The sequence below is a fragment of the Xyrauchen texanus genome, chromosome 14 (assembly GCF_025860055.1).
Source record: "Xyrauchen texanus isolate HMW12.3.18 chromosome 14, RBS_HiC_50CHRs, whole genome shotgun sequence".
Taxonomy (NCBI): domain Eukaryota; kingdom Metazoa; phylum Chordata; class Actinopteri; order Cypriniformes; family Catostomidae; genus Xyrauchen; species Xyrauchen texanus.
In genome coordinates this window covers 13,102,997-13,120,101 of record NC_068289.1, presented here as the reverse complement: position 1 = coordinate 13,120,101, position 17,105 = coordinate 13,102,997, and the positions used below count along the sequence as shown (strand labels likewise).

At 39.5% G+C, this 17,105-nt stretch overlaps 1 protein-coding gene across 1 annotated transcript in view; it reads right to left on the bottom strand.

Annotated features, from left to right (window-relative positions):
- Positions 1 to 528: 528 nt before the first annotated feature.
- Positions 529 to 17,105, bottom strand: part of LOC127654875 (unconventional myosin-XVI-like) — a 277,645-nt gene continuing 261,068 nt past the window's right edge. The window contains exon 35 of the mRNA XM_052142405.1: positions 529 to 4,686. Within this exon, the coding sequence (XP_051998365.1) occupies positions 4,507 to 4,686 (180 nt within the window). The 3' untranslated portion in view covers positions 529 to 4,506. The remainder of the gene's footprint in view (positions 4,687 to 17,105) is intronic.

Here is a 17,105-nt window from a genome sequence, read left to right as displayed (position 1 = left end):
GGTCTATGCTCCAACTCGCTCTCTGTGATCTATGAATGAGTGGCACCTAATGGTCCCATCACAAGAGTCTCAAAGTCTATTTTACGATCTTTCAGGGATGAGCTTCCAACATCCACACGATCTTTTGATAACATCTCAACATTCAAGAACCAGCTGAAAACACATCTGTTCCACAAGCACTTAACCAATACACAATAATTGCACTTACTATTGAACTTAACTTGCACTTACTGCATACACACACACACACACACACACACACACACACAAAACTTCTTTCCCTTTCTATGCGCTAGCACCTATTATACTCCAGCCATCTTGAGAGCTTTGCAGTACAACACTGTAGATGTTGTTGAACTTTGTATGACAAATAGCTTACTATGTTCCTAATTTGTAAGTCTTTTTGATAAAAGCATCTGCTAAATGACTAAATGAGTGCAGAGTCATTACATTTATTAAAAATACTTAGTTTTTTTGTTTTCTTTCTTGAAGAAATAATCAGACTATATCACAGCTGACTAACACTTTTGTGCTTTATTGCTGTACAGGAATTTTATAAAACATTTCAAGACAAAATATGTACCAAGACATAATTTTTTTCTTTGCCCACGAACACATATGTATTGAAGTAATACACATATTTATATATAATTTACAGAAAGATCATAAAGCAAGAAAAAAATTAAAACAAACACATCAACTACAAAAGACAGCAACAGCCATGTGAATTCACTATTTTGTTTAGCTCAGCATATACAGTTTGAGCAAGTACTGGAAACAAAATGAGTTTGTTCTCGTCTTAAAGATGAAGATGTTCTCTATGATCTCTATGCATTAATCTTGGCCAGACCATGTCTGTCGTTTCAGTTCTGCCATCAAAAAGCCCATTAAAATTAGACCGTGTTTGAATGGGGGGAGGTTGTCATATTTTCAAATGTTCTGAGAGGGATCTGGATGGTTTCACAGCACCATGTAAGACAGAGAATGTTTGAATGATGACTACATCTCAACAACGTAACAGGCTAAGCACAGAGAAACAGACTAGATTGGACATGGACTTCATAGGTTCTCATGCATTAAGATACGTTTCGGTAAGAGAGTAGAAAAATGGGCCCTTACTGCACAATTCTTTTTATTCTCTTTTTGCTTTATAATATCAATGGCAAGTCAATACTTTACATTAGAAAATAAAGATTTTTCAATAAATAAATGTTTCAGATACTAGTATTAGTAACCCTGTTAAGCAGTAGTGATGCAAAGCAGCTGCTGTTGTTACTCAGGTGGAGAGACCTAAAACTGTGGATCAAACTCAAGAAGTGTTCCGGTCTCTGTTAGCACTGGCCTGCACTATAAAAAGCACAGTGATTTTTATTATGCGTCTCTGATCTCCACAGCAGTGAAATATGGTTAAACCACCATCCAATGGAATGGAGGAAGGAGGGACTATTCACATTACTTGGGAAGCATAATAGTAATGTTGAAATACAGTTATGACAAATAAGCCTTAGCAGCCTTAGGTTGATTTGAGAATTATGTATAATGGTTTATGGAGCCAGAAAGAGTCTGGACTCGAATGGACATTGTGTTTCGCTGTTGTCACTGACTGCATGCAAAACAAACAATTTACAAACAAATCACTTGACTGAAATGGTTCTTTTTAATTAATCAATCAAACTGAAAGGCCAACAGTCTAAATCATGACTGTTACTGTGGTATATGTAATTTTGGATAGCAATGTCAAGGAAAGACTTAAATCATACTACACTGACTGTTCACATGTTAAGTTTTTCTTAGGACAGTGAGTAGTTGAACATACATACAGTATCATCAAAAACAACAAGAACAACAACAACAACAAAACAAAAAAAAAAAAACAAAAAAAAAAAAACAACAAAAACATGTTGGGGAAAATAGTATTGCTAGTGTTAGGCCAGTTATTAGGGGGGTAGGGGGATGTTCAGTAGCCAACAAAATCCTGAAGGAAATACTGGTCCTAGTCTTTCCCTCACAAAAGTAGGCTTCAAATATTATTTGTAATATTTGATGAAATTATTTTTAAATCTTGTTTCTGAATTGAAAATAAATTACTTACATTTATAAATGGCATCAATACAATCATTAAACAAAACAAGTAAATTTAAAACATTATAACTTTTCCCAATTTTTTAACAATTAAAATGCATTTATAATGTATGTACATTCAATTGTTGACCAAAGACCTTGACATGACAGTGTATTGGATCAGTTGTCCTGAAGAGAGTGGGCTGAATAGGCTCTTTTTGGAAGGTGGAACATTGTTGTGTAATTTGGGGATGTATACTGTAAATACAATTTTTTCAGCAAGACAGGACACTGACCTCGGAATAAGCAGGCAGGTATAAATGGGTACATAATAAAGCCTAAAAGGAATGCAGAGCCCAAATGCAACTCAAACATACTTGCACAAACACAAACGTTCTGTACAGCATGTTAAACATCTTTAAACATTTCTAATACTGACTACAGTGTTGTGGGTATGGAGAACAGGTAAAGAGTTCATTATGAACAAACAACTAAAATGATATCTGCACTATAAATTTAACCACCTTAGTCTTTCTGTAATAATTGCAGTTATCGTTGAACATTCAGTAATCTATTTCCATTATAAAGACAAACACATGTCAACATACTCCTATTACATTCTGCCTTCACAATCTGAACACTACCAATCTATTCAGTCATAATGAAGACAACCAGTACATGTTGTGTCCTGTTTATTCTCAGAAAAGTGCCTGTACATCAGGCTGTGCTTATAGAGGGTCTCCTGCTGCAAGCCAGAAACTGCTTCCAAGTCCAAAAATATTTATGCTTTAGTCCATCTAGGTAATAAATCTGCATGTGCCCATTGTATGTATAAACAAAACGTCCGTCAACTCTTGAAAAATCAGTTTGGAGGCATCTGTATTCCTTTGCACATGTGGAAAGTCGAGAGAGACGGATTGTCTGTTTATACTAGTCATCTACCAAGTTACTGAAATGCACAAGAGTCCATATAACTGAGAGCATTCTTACATAAGCACCTTTGAGGCAATTTCCAAAAAGCCTTGGCATGGGAGATGTGGTAGAGTTGCCAGATTACAGCTCTGCAATTACGGCAGTAACATCCATCCTTGGTAATGACTGGTCCATCTACAAGTGTCTTTGGATATTTGTGCTCTTTAACCAGTAAATAAATTAGGTATCTTCAGTTTGCCAACAGTACATGACAAAGCTTTGAAAATGGACATTGCCTCTTGATGTTGTTAGGGTTGGGCAACATTTAAACACTGTTTATTGTGTTTATTTGAAGTCCCACAGAAACCCTACACCTACTCCTAACCCTACCTTCTAAACCTAAACCTAACTTTAACTCTCACCCTACGCCTAACTTTAGCCCAATCCTAAACCTAACCCTAACCTTAGTAGCAGTAAATGTGAATTGTGAGACTTTCGTTGATCAAGGCATCCTTTTAGACAAGACCCCTGAACTGGGTATCAAATAAAGGAGACATCCATTCCAAAATGTGCAATGCTGAGGTCCTCCAGAACAAGGATTGAGAAACACAGGCCTAGAGTGCAAAGCTTTACACAAAACAATGAAGATATTCCAGAAGCTGGTGGAGATGTCATGGGCCTGGGTTGTTCCTTTTAATTTCCCTGAACCCTGACCTCTTTTTAATGTCACAACCTGTGTGTGATGGTTGCATCTGAGGAGGGTTACCAAAGCACCTGAAAGAGCATGAGGTGTAGCTGCTTCTCTGAACTTGAAGAAGGACTTGGTTCACAAAGCTAGACCTCTGAGGTCAACATGGTGATTTTTTTTCTTGTAAACATTAAGTATGTCTGCCACAACCATGTGACTTGCAGTGCTTGAACTGAGCCAAAACTTGCACTTTTTACCCAACCCAGGCAGCAACAATCTCACGTGGAGTGACCAGCACCAGAGTTTCTAAATAAAATATGGCCAACAATGTAGACTATAGCACACAGTAGCAAAGTAGAGATATGTTTGCACAGCCCTAGGATTAGCGTTGACGTGTTACAATTCAAGGCAATTTTATCAGATCTCCACATCTTCCAAACAGTGCAACATTTAGAACACTGTGAATGGGATTCATCATAGTCATGCCCATTGTGTCTGCCCAGTGATTAATTTTTCTCTCTCAAGGTTTGGGCTCAGTAGTCTTTGGGGCTTCATGTTATTTTGTCCCAGTTGGACATTAGTTGGAGAGAAAGGTGTGGAACAATTTTATTTCCATAGATCTATTTGTTCTTTCAAAAGAGGTAAAGATAAAAAAGATAAAAGGAAAAAAACGAGGGGATAGGATGTCCAACTACCACCTCCATTGATACCCCTCACACCTGAGCTCGGAGTCCGGCCCTGCTTTCATCCCTATGTGATGGGCATTTCTTTAACTTAAAAAGGACAATCAGACCTAAGGAATAGGGTCAGAAAAAGTGAGGTTTGACTCAGGAAGACCACAATCTCTAGGGCGATGCTTTCTTTGTCATGGGACTCTTGTTCTTCACTGTTAGGATGGGTGAGGGCTTTGTGTGGAGCCAAGCGTTCTGCCAGTCTGATCGACCATCACAAACACTTCTCCGCCATTGCAATAAATCCTGCAGAGTGGCCCGCTGATCTCCACACATATGCGTCCTCTGGATCACCTAAGAAAAAGACAGAAGTTTTTAGCATGGTGCACAATTGATGTATCTACAGAACTTAACACCTATGTCGATTATGAAGACATGCACAGAATTCCAATGATCCAAATTATAATTCCAAATCATTTTGATCTACAAAGCATTTAAGCAGGGAATGAACAAAACAATATTACGAGAATTAGTAAGAAGTTAGTACGAAATGGCGAATTTGTAAGAAATCCTACAACTTCGTTCGTATGATTATATATGACACCAACATATCACATCTGCTGTCTTCGTCTCCTTCAAAACCCTCATATTTCCTTTCTTCTGTTGTAAACAAAACTAATTTATCAGTCACAATCATGGCAGCCATTCGAATCGAATTTGCATGTCCCTCCCCCGGACATACGGCAATAAAGGGAGGGAAACATGCATCTGTCCATTCAGGTTTTGCACTGAGGAGCCGAGAATGAGGTTAGGCCATAACAGTGGCTCGGTTCAGCATCGTGGCAAGGCGGACACAACATCTCGTTACCTCCATCAGGGAACCGAGGTTACAACAGTAACCTAGACGTTCCCCGTCTGTCGCTCACTTCGAAGTTGTGTCGAAGAAGCAACACTAGGAGTCCATATTCAATCACGCCATGCACTGAACCGTGTACGTGCACTGCTGATGCGGGTGCGGGCAGGCAGTTGTGCAGTTTATGTTCCCGGCAATCCGAAGAAGGGAACAAAGTGATGGAATGGGATCATGCCGACCAGCCGTGCCTTTTCTCTCTCTATGTTTCTTGCATAGAGTCAAAGCAGCTGGGGCCATCTTAACGCTTTCACACACATCGGGGAGGGCATTCCTTTCCAACTCCTATTCTTTCAGGGGGAAAAGACCCCACGGAGACCACCACCTGCCCAGGCTGGGGGGAGGTAAAGAGTGGCGTAATATGTCACATGGGTTTTCAGGCCACATGTGGGAATGGCGCGGTGGTAGATAATACCTGCTGCGAGGGAGGAGTTGCTACAAACACAGCAACTGAGGGGCAGCGGGGACTGCCCAAGGGAGACACGGGTCCGCCCGTAGGGGAAAATATACACAGGGTGATTAATGCACACAGGGGCCTGTCCTGTGGAGCACCTAATCCAGTACGGAGTAGTTTCAGTACCCATAGTGGGTCTGGTCAGAGAATTCCTCTGCTGAATTCATGGACCAGATGGCTAGGGAGGTGTCATCCAGGGAGCCGAGTGAGTGGGATCTCCTGGGATAGGAGTGCACATGACCACCTCAGTGGAGGGGAAAGGCGCTAGGTGCAAGTGGTACACCCGGTCGATTGTTCCACGTTACCGAGTTCTACCGACTTGGACATGAGGAAACACGGGACGAGACCGACTCAACCTTGAGATTGTAAAATCTTGTAAAGGTATTTGATGTTGCCCAGCCCGCTGCTCTGCATATGTCTGCTAGGGATGTGCCACTGGCCAGTGCCCACAAGGATGCCACACTTCTCGTCAAATGTGCTTGAACCCGCAAGGGGCCGGGCATGGCCTGGGTGTGATAGACCAATACTATGGCATCAACAACCCAGTGGGAAAGCTTCTGTTTGGAGACAGCATTCCCTTTCCACTGTCCACCAAAGCAGACAATGAGCTGCTCAGAACACCTAAAGCTCTGCGTGCGGTCCACATAAATATGCAAAGCACGCACTGGACACAGCAATGAAAAGGCAGGGTCTCCCTCCTCCCAGGGCAGCGCTTGCAGGTTCACTACTTGGTCCCTGAAGGGGGTCGTAGGAACCTTAGGCACGTAACCCGGTTGCGCGGTCTTAGCACAACACGAGTGTCTGCCGGACTGAACTCCAGGCAGGTGTCGCTGACAGAGAACGCTTGCAGGTCCCCAACCCTCTTCACTGAGAGGACTTTGAGCTCGACTGATTCTAGTGGCTTGAAGGGGGGTCTCTGAAGGCCCGAGAGGACCACTGAGAGATCCCAGGATGGGAAAAGGCTAGGCCGGGGAGGGTTCAACCTCCGGGCACCTCTAAGGAACCTGATAATCAAGCCGTGCTCACCCAAGGTCTTGCCGTCCACTGCTTCGTGGTGGGCCGTGATAGCGACTACATACACCTTCAAGGTGGAGGGGGACAGCCTCCCCTCCAACCTCTCCTGCAGAAATGAGAGCACTGACCCGACTGCACACCTCTGCGGGTCTTCGGACCGGGAAGTACACCAATTCGCGAACAAGCGCCACTTTAGGGAGTAAAGTTGCTGGTAGAGGGAGCTCTGGCTTGATTGATCATGTCTATGACAGCAGGTGGTAGGCCACTTAGATCTTCCGCATCCCATCCAGTTCCAGAGGTCATCATGCACCTCCAGGAAGAAAGGAACCGGGGGGGGGGCATGGCTGTGAGTGGCACCCGGAGCCTGGTCTGAAGTCAACGTGGGGATCTACCCGGCGAAACCATGTGCAGTGTGCCCGCTGCCATCCCCAAATCGCCTCCATCGCCAGCAGGGTCATCCTCAATGAGTTTCCACTCAAAAAAGGTCTTTCTGGGGCCAAAAACCTGGTTATATCATGGAGTGGAGGACGGGATAATATTTAATCAATCCCGTGTGAAGGAGCGATGCGGGGGCGGCTGGAGTGACGTTCCTCTTTAAGAAGGAAAGTCACAACAGTAATGATGCCATGGTGAGGTTCCCGCATTGAGAACACAAACCATCCACAAATGCTGCCTCGGTGTGATCGCTGCCTAGACACACGAGGCAGCGTCTGTGACCATCAGGAGCAGAGAGAAATTGACCACATCCAGGAACTACACAGGGGTGGAAGGGCATCTTTATAAAGACTTGTCCTGAAAAGGACGTTCCATGCTGCTGTGTCTTGCTCTTTTAGAGAAAATAAACTCTTTTAAGAATTATTCTGTTTTAGAGGCGCTGTCGAAGCGCCCAGCGGCAAAGCTGAACTGCTGTGCATAGAGGGAGAAAGCCGCTGATATGCGCCGAAGATCCAACAGCATACACTCTACAGAGATGAGTGGAACAGTAAGTGACTGCAGCTAGCTGAATGGACAGACGCATGTTTCCCTCCCTTTGTCCCTCTCCCAGACCCGTATGTCTGGGAGAGGGACATACAAATTCTGTCTGCCAATTTCTCATTGGCCCTTTCTCAAGTTCAGAGATGTGCTAGGCTGTCAAGAGAGACCCTTAGTGTCGCTTCTTCAACACAATGTCGAAGTGAGCGACAGACAGGGAACTTTACTTGTGTGTGCTATATTCACAGTTATCTGAAGCCATATAATACATTTGTGTAAGGAACAGGCTGAAATGCAGGTCTAATTTCCCTGAAAATCATATGGACCAGCTTTGTATTTTTTGGTCAACTAATACTTTAATACAAGGTAGTGAACCTGTTTTTTTTTTTTTTTTTTGCAGTTACAGGGTACCTAATAAAACTTTTCACAGTGCCCAAAAGAACCCAAAAGAAATTCAATTTTTTTAATGATTTTTTCAATAATTTTTTTAATGATAACTTAAAAAACATTTTAAGACAGATCTACCAGCTCTGAGGTTGTTAGTCGATGTTATATGCTTCTGTTTAAAACATCAGTCTGCATATTTTCACCTTAATGTGTTTAACACAGAATTCCTGGTGAAGAAATACACTACCCATTATCCATCAAAGAAAGATCCTCTAATCAGAGAATCACGGCGAATAGAGTATGCCAAAAGAGCCCTGCAGCATTCGCCCACTCCCATGACACACTGCGAATGGACCAATCCATTTCACCTAAAAATTTGCAAAACAACTTAAAATACATAATTTCTATACTTCTATTTAACAAATGTATTTGCATATTTTTATATAACTCCATTTATATATTCCATCCAAATTTGATAACGTCATTTGCAATGCTGCATTGGATTTTAGTTCATTCAATTATGAAAGACGTACACAGTCTTACATCTTTGTCTTTTTGTCAGATTTTCAAATATTTTTTTCACTTTAAATCAAAGTTTGTAATGTTACGATTCACCTGGGAGCTAGATGGTTTGGTTCATGGCTTAACACTCTTTTATAAAGGATTTTATTAAATCCATATCAAATAATGAATGGAGAACATACTTCAGAAACCAAGACAGCTGAATAAGGGGACGAGCACTGTTGCACTCTAAAGAACAGGACACAAATACCTGTGGTAAGTAAGGTCTCCTAACCCTCTCCTAACAGCTGCTGATAGATATAACTGCATATGTATGAAAGACTCAACCAGCAACACTACCACATGCACAAACACAAAACCCAGCCATGGGCGTCTCTCATCCATCACACAAAAGTGATCAATACACAGATAAATCAATGCACACCAATCATCGGCAGCTGGTAAATGCCACAAATGGAAGAGGACCTCCTGTTGTGGCAATGATCCATTCATGAATTTTATAGGGAAGTCACATGGCTTCAGTTTGTTTAAAGAGAAAACCCCCTGTCCATTTGCTTTCTCTTTCTAACAGGACTCCCAACTGAGCCTCATGTCAAAAGGTCTGTAAAAGCAGAATTTAAGACCTAAATAGCAGTTGAGATTGTGGTTTGTTATTATTATTGGTGAAGTTAATAGTATGATCCTTACAGTATGTACAAAGAGCATTTTGTACATACTGTAGACATGCCCCTTAGAAAAGTAAAATGTGTGCTGTTAAACGAAAGGTTGTTCCATCCAACCCTAGGAGTCATGCATGGACTGAAGAGCTTCTGAAAATGTTGGTTTAACCTATCTCTTCACAGGGACTGCCCCTGTTGTAAGTGTACTGTACAAAGATTTGGATATGAAAATGTCTGCTACAAAAATGCATTGCTATGCGGTTGCTAGGGTGTTGTGGGTATGCTATAGCATTGCCAGGTTTTTACTTGCTGGTCCCAATAAAAAATTCCACCCCCAAGTCTCTGTAAGCCCTTTTCCACCGACATGTTTCGGAGGCGGGTTCCTGGGCCCGTGTGAATTCTTGAACTGTCCTGCGAGTTTCCACTGCAAAAAAGGTCGTTCTGGGGCCAAAAACCTGGTTCGACAACAGCCCCAAAAGATTGCTGGTCTTCACGCAGGAACGGATTATATCAGGGAGTGGAGGATGGGATAATATTTCATCAACAAATTTTTCCCAAACAAAGAGTACTTCTTCACTCTTTAAAAACAATACAAAAACCCCACAAAATGATCAGACATCAAAAGCGTTCAAGTAAATTGGATGAAATGAGCACTCTACTTGCAATGTGGTCTTTATGGAGATCCGAGATTAACTATATTGATCACGCAGGGGAATAAAAGCATCTATGAAAAGATCCAGCATAAAATGATGCGCACCACCTTCAATCAGACAATTGGCCAAATCATAAACAAATGGAAAAACACTTAAGGGAGTGCAGGGACCGTAAGAAGGACATAAACAAATGTGATAGTGGACGGAGCAACAATGTTTTGGACTCGGACACCGACCAGCCTGCTATCTAACCGGGATATTAAATTCAGCCAGTCATGCTCGAGATAAACACAGAATTGCTGGTGTCCTCTGCTGGGGATATCAGTAAGTTATTATATTTGCCAACATTGTTAGCTTTTCTTACACTGTTGTCCCCTTATTTTGTGCATTGTTTTGTTCAGTAATGGGATGTCTGACCAGCTACTCACTAACTTGGGAATATTGCGGCTATCTGTTTAGTAAACTTAGGGATTCTCAATCAAGATGTAAACATAAAATTACATGCTATGGAAAAACTCCAAATATAACATCTGCTACACCAATGTTAATAATGATTCCACTGTTACAGTTTACAGAATTTAGCAAGTTAAGCCATAGTTCATACAAAATTATGTAATTACATTACCAGTCATCTTTAGCGTAGATGTCGTCTCTGACAGTCTTGTTAAGCAATGTAAAAACGTTGGATTGCATTACTCCATATATTTAAATATGTCCTCAAATATAAGAGTAAAACCTGTACACAAACACTGTTGTGATGTGCCATGTTTGTTTATGAGCAGGTAGAGTAGTCGTGTAACCCATTACGTCACTGTTCGGTTCTGAAGTTGGTGGAAAAGCATGGCTGGTTTACAAAAGGTTCCAGGTTGCCCCGATCGTGAACCAGCGGAGCACGCAAACATCGCCATTTCAGTGGAAAAGTGCTATATGATGTTCTGGTTCCTAGATATATGGCTCAAGTCTCTCCTTCAAGTCAAATTAATTTTTTGTACCCCTTTTTATTGACCACCAAGTTTGGTTGCTTAGAAAAGTAAGAGCACACCTTCCCTTAACAATCTGCATTATTCATATCATTCATGACTGTATGTGGAATGATGTGATACTAGTTTTATGCCAATAAAATGAGCAATAGTTGTAGAGATACTTGTCTTAGCAAACATTACTAATGAGCTCATCACTGTTTAAAAAAAATAGGAGAGGAAAGGAATAGGCAAAATTTGTCTATTGGCAAATGGCAATGCCGACTCAAATGGCAGTCTCTAATATGTTTATGTGCCAATTTCATGACACTTCACCAAACCCCTCAGGTCATATATATGGGACTCTGTTGTTTGCAAAGGCTTAAGGAACTCTACAGTAGTATATCATACTAGATCTGATCTAGCTTTGAGGATTAAACCTGATTAAAGCTGGTAATCTTCCTGCTCACTGCATGAGGAGAACATTCAGGAAGCTACAGGGGCTAATCATACAGTAGAAACTGTTCTTGTACTATTTTACCGCTACTGTTTGAACTAAGAGAAAATTCATCCATAAACCTGAGAGTGAGAGTGCAGTGGTGATGCTACAGTAGAAAAGAAGCGTATTCTAGGCATCCAGGCCATCTAGAGAGAGAACCAGGGAACAGAGAGACAAGCACACACACACATACAGATCTTGAAAGCCTGATCCATAATTTAAACTGGGCTCTCATTTCTGATATCACAACCCTTGCATTGCAGAACACTAAGCTTGCACAGAGTGTACCCAACTGAATGATCAAACACACACCAAGTTTGTTTTTCTATCATGCTGGGGACCTTCCAATGACTTCTATAATTTTTCTACTGAGTCAACGATATTTTCTATATCCTAACCCTAAATCTAACCTTTTTTTGCAGTTTTCGATAAGATATTATTTTGTAGACAGTATGTTTACAAAGCCAGACAGTTGGCTGTTCCCCATATGGTAACAGATTTAATGTTTTACAATTATTTAAATAGTACTATAACCTTATATATATATATATATATATATATATATATATATATATATATATATATATATATATATATAATTATAATGACTGCTGACTAACCCTAACAGAAAACGTTCTGCATTTAAAACCAATAAAAAACATTATTTATGAACTGAGACACCCCAGAAAGTTTTTGTCAGATTTACTAATTGCTAAATTCAACTATATGTAAGTACACTCACACCCAGTCTCTCACCCAATCACGCAAAATCCGTCATGCAGTAATGCTACCCGGGCAGTACACAAAGTGATACACAAAGCATGTGGATCACGTGCAGCTATTAATTTTCAAGCAAAAAGACCATTATGTTTAACCTTGCATTATTAAGGGACATTATCAAAGGGCACACATGCATGCTTGGAGAAGTGGATACAGACAGGCAGGCTACATGACCACTTAAGAGTCTAAAATTAGCCCAGAACATCCAGTTCTCTGAAAATGAGTTGACAGAATATTTAGCAATTGTTTTTTGCAATATATTTGCAATTGAGTGCAGTGTGTTCTCTGAAGATGCTCTAATGAGGAGATCCCTTTGGGGGCTAGCATTCAAAGCCATCTAATGCACCTGGACAAGCATTTTGAGTCAACTACATCTGGCATCTCAAAGCACATCAGGGCTCAACAATAGAAAATGTACATTTTTAAAGTAAACATGTAGAAGGAAAGATATAGTAATAGTAGAATAGTAGTTAGTATAGTACACTCACATGAGATGAAGACCATTGTCATATCCATCTTAGAAAAAAGATGCTTTTTTTTTCTACATATGGTGCAGGCAGCACATTCACGAGCGCCACCATGTTCAGATCACATTATCAGCCAAATATTACTCACTTAATCTCGATAATCCTTTGAAACTGGACACTTTCACTTGTAGATAAATTAATCATGGCTGACTATGGACAGTGCATTTTTACAAAGACATCATTAAATATTTTGTCTGTTTTAGGGCTCTCACAATTATGATGATTAATTGTCGGTTTAGGACTTTTACGATTATAACAATTTATTGTCATACAAATTATCATACTTTAGACATAGGTGTGGTTTATTAACCTTGAGAAGTAATTTATATATATTTAATAATAATATTTAAAATATCAAACAATTTAAAACACTATATCTGTCTCCCTTTTTAGTCAACTCTATTCTTGGTCCATTTTGCATTTACACAGATAATGTTGGAACCCAGTCAACCCAAATAGCGATTATATTATATTATGTTTATATTATATTATAATATATTATATCTATGCAATAGTAAAATATTTGCCCAGAATTCTTTAACTTTAACACATTATTTTAAAGCTCTCTGATTAAACCCAAGAGCCCTTATTTCACATGAAGTAAGACCTTTGAGATTCTCTGTTTTTTCATCATCTCCTTAGAAATAGAGTAAGCTGGCATAACACAGGGCTCCTCTGTGTCACTGGGTGTCATTAACACTGCGTGTATGAACCACAATGAAAAATAACATTTTCCATTACATGATCGTTAAGTTAAAGTGAAACCAGAGTGTTTTGCATTCATGGAAATCCTCTTCTATATTTTCGTGGGAGTTTGGCATCACATCGCTTCGAGCCTGGCTCAGAAGTGGTTAATGTTCACATGCTCTTCAGAGTATGCGGTACAGAGACTGTCAGATTTTAACTGAATTAGATCCTCAAACAAATATTCATTCCTTTATTTGTATGGTAAAATGTGATTGGAATTCAAAGTGCACAACAATTGTGGTTATCTCAAATAACTGGGGCTAGATCAAATAACTGTGACAGGCCTACTTCTAAGACTATTACACATCATTCTCACAATTTCAATAAAACCTCATCTATGTCAGTCAGCTATAGACAACGTTACCGTGGTTAGGTGTAGATTTCAGGGGGGATGGGGGGAGGTAACACCCCCAATAATAAAAAAAAAGCAAGTACAACACCCCCAATATTTATATCATGATCAATGGAAACATGCAAATACTTCATGCTGCAACCCACCCCAATATTAAAGCCAAATCTACACCCTTTCCTTGCTGACATACTGGTACTTAAATAATCAGAATTCACAATGTTTTTGCAAAGCATAAAAACACATGTACATATTCAACAAATGTAACATGAACAGGTGAAGTGACATAGCAGCACTGGCCAATAGTGTAAGTGACAGTTGAATCAACTGGCCCTAAACTCTCTTACACTTGCCCCAGGCCAGCAGGCTATTCTTGCTGTTGAGCTCTACACAGTGAAACAGTAAGTTCTGCAGACAATTTAAAACCCTATAAAAGCATACTAACAGTGTTAACCCAAACGAAAGGGACGGCTAAACCAAAGGCTGTAATTTTATAAGTATGTAAATAAGGCCAGCTGGTCAGTAGGCCCACAAGGGGGAGGGGAAGACACATGGAAACATCCCATCCCTGGGGAGAGGGTGGCTCGTGGCCTGACATTTAGCCTGGCTCACCCCATCATGGAGATATAGAGCTGATACTCAATACTGGTTGTGCCTGAATGTCACCTCAGTGAAAGGTCAGCGGGGACATGTCAAACTCATCGCGCGGCCTTATCATCATGGGGCTTCTACAGAGAACACTGGACTGCATTAACCCCCACACCTACTAAAGCAATCTTGATGCAAGGGCAAAGGGCAAGGGAATAATTATTAACACCCATGTTATGAGATATCAAGTCGCATTTTCACTCTGCAGGGGTAATCAACCTTTATTTATTTCATAGAATATTTCACTCTCACTTTTCTGTGTTGTATAAGAGCATTGTATACTGTACTAATAATCACAGCAGCAATGACAATTGACAAAATAGCTTTTCATGTGCTTTTTTTACATTTCATAATGGGGCTGTGTGAGATGGAGAAAGAAATCTCCACAGAAAGGGACAACTCCCAAACAGGTCAACAAAATGAAGAGGAGCTTGAAATTAAAACAGGTACAACAGTGTACAGAGCAGAACAATTTAATCTGCAAACTGTTTTGCAAGACGATAATCACTCGAATACAAGCAATCTGTTTTACCACTTCAAAATTAAGCACGCAAAAGAATATTATGAAAGCCAAAAGACGAACTCAGCATTAATTTGTCATTTCTTTTTTTATTTTGCAAGTGATTTTTATTTCATATTTATTTTCTTTGTCACATTGCTTTGAGGAGATCTTAATTTCTTGAGCACATTTTATAATAATAATAATAATAATAATAATAATAATAATATTAATAATGGTCAACAACTGAAATAAACTGAAATGTGGCATACTGTTATATTTAGCCAAAATAGGCAGATGTCAAAATGGACAGGTTGGGTGATATGCCCTCATCCTTAAAAACTATGAACAAAACTTTAGGGTAAAGAAAAAAATATGACCAGGCCACATGAAATACAGATCCACTTGCATCAAGGATAAAAATTGTTTGTGCTGACCACAATTTGTTTTGTCCAGTGAATTATTTTGCTGCTGTGAGCATGAAAACATATTGATTTTATATATTTTGTTGTTAAGCCTACATTATGTCAGATCAATCATTTTGCACTTTGTTGGGCATATCCAGTGCATAGTAATAATAATTTACAATTATTTAAGTTGAATTTTAAGGGCATTTTTGTTCCTTTGGTACAATACTGGTACTACGCTGGGTTGACACTGTGTTGGGTCCTGAAGTAAAAGCAGTTGAGAATCACTGAAAACAAGCATAAACAATCCTCAAACTACTCTGTGTAAGATTGCCAACTACATGTTAACAGTGGGTTTTAAAGATCTCTATATCCTGCAGTACCTTTTGCAGAATAGATATAGTACATGTAGATATGCATTGTGTAGATATACCTGGTCTATAGTCTATCGTAATTTCTCAGTCCAGGACATGCAGATGTACAGTGGCATTGTCTAATGGCTCTTTTATCATTCTGAGCCTTAAGAAGATTTCAAATCTTTCCTCCTCGCGTATCCTTTCACACCCTCTCTACAAGAATTGTAAACTCATGGGATCCCCTCATACCGACCAGCCATTCTCTCTGTGTGGGATATTCCACACTTTTCCCTTAACACCCTTTTTCTATTTGAGACAGAGGACAATGGAACATACTAGTGAAATACTACCAGTTTTGGGTGTATAGTGCAACACATTACATTTAAAATTCTTGCAATCAGATTACAGTTACTGACTTTCAATTAAAGTAATACATTTTAATTACAGTACTTGTGCAAAAGGAATATGTATAACACATTTAAATATTAATTCAAATGTAGGTCTGGTTGCGTTTCTGTGACAGCTAAAGGGTGTGCGACAATGAATGAGGAGGAAATATAGACATTTTTAATTTGAGCGGAAAACCAAAAACTTTTCTAGGAAAAGTTAAACTTAAAAGTAAAATAATTAGAAATAGTAATTATAAAATTAATGTGACAACTTTTTAGACTCAGTAAATTAATGTAATTACATTTTTAAAGAAGTACTTAGTAAAATGTAGTGGATTACTTATTTTGACTGATTTACTCCAAACTGAATGCTACAAAATTACCATGGTATTACCATTTTTGTTTTGATAAAATTGTAATTCCATGGTATTCTTTCAAGAATCTTGGAGTACCATGTAAATACCACGGTATAGAAATATGGTAATAATTAAGTTCTTAGGGTGTATATTAAAATACTGTTTCACCCATCGGATATCATCACTGTACCATGGTACCACCTCAGTAAGTTTTTTGTTTCTATTGATCTATCATTTGTATGCCCAGATGGAATCTGCAGCCATTTTCCCATTTTCTCTGCAGATATTGACAGAAAATCTGCAGAATTCTCTGGAATTTCAATATGTAAAATGTGTTACACTCTCCTGAGAGTACCAAACCATTGGTACTCTCAATATCCTAAAATTTTTAATACAAGAACACAAAATCTTTAACATTTTAAGAATGACTGGCATTCCAATTCTGAGGAAATCTACAGAATTCTGCAGGCACATATTCCATGTGGGCCTGATTATCTGTCTTATACGTCATACACTATTACATTTTTGGTTGAAGACACAAGGAGTTTGCTATGTTTATGTCTCTCATCCACACAGGAACAGCATTTTCCTTCACCAAAATTGAAGACTTTCAAAAACGCTCTCTAGTACCACATACTTTAGAGAACGATTTTCTTCCAAAACCGTATTAGTGTTGACGTGGTCTT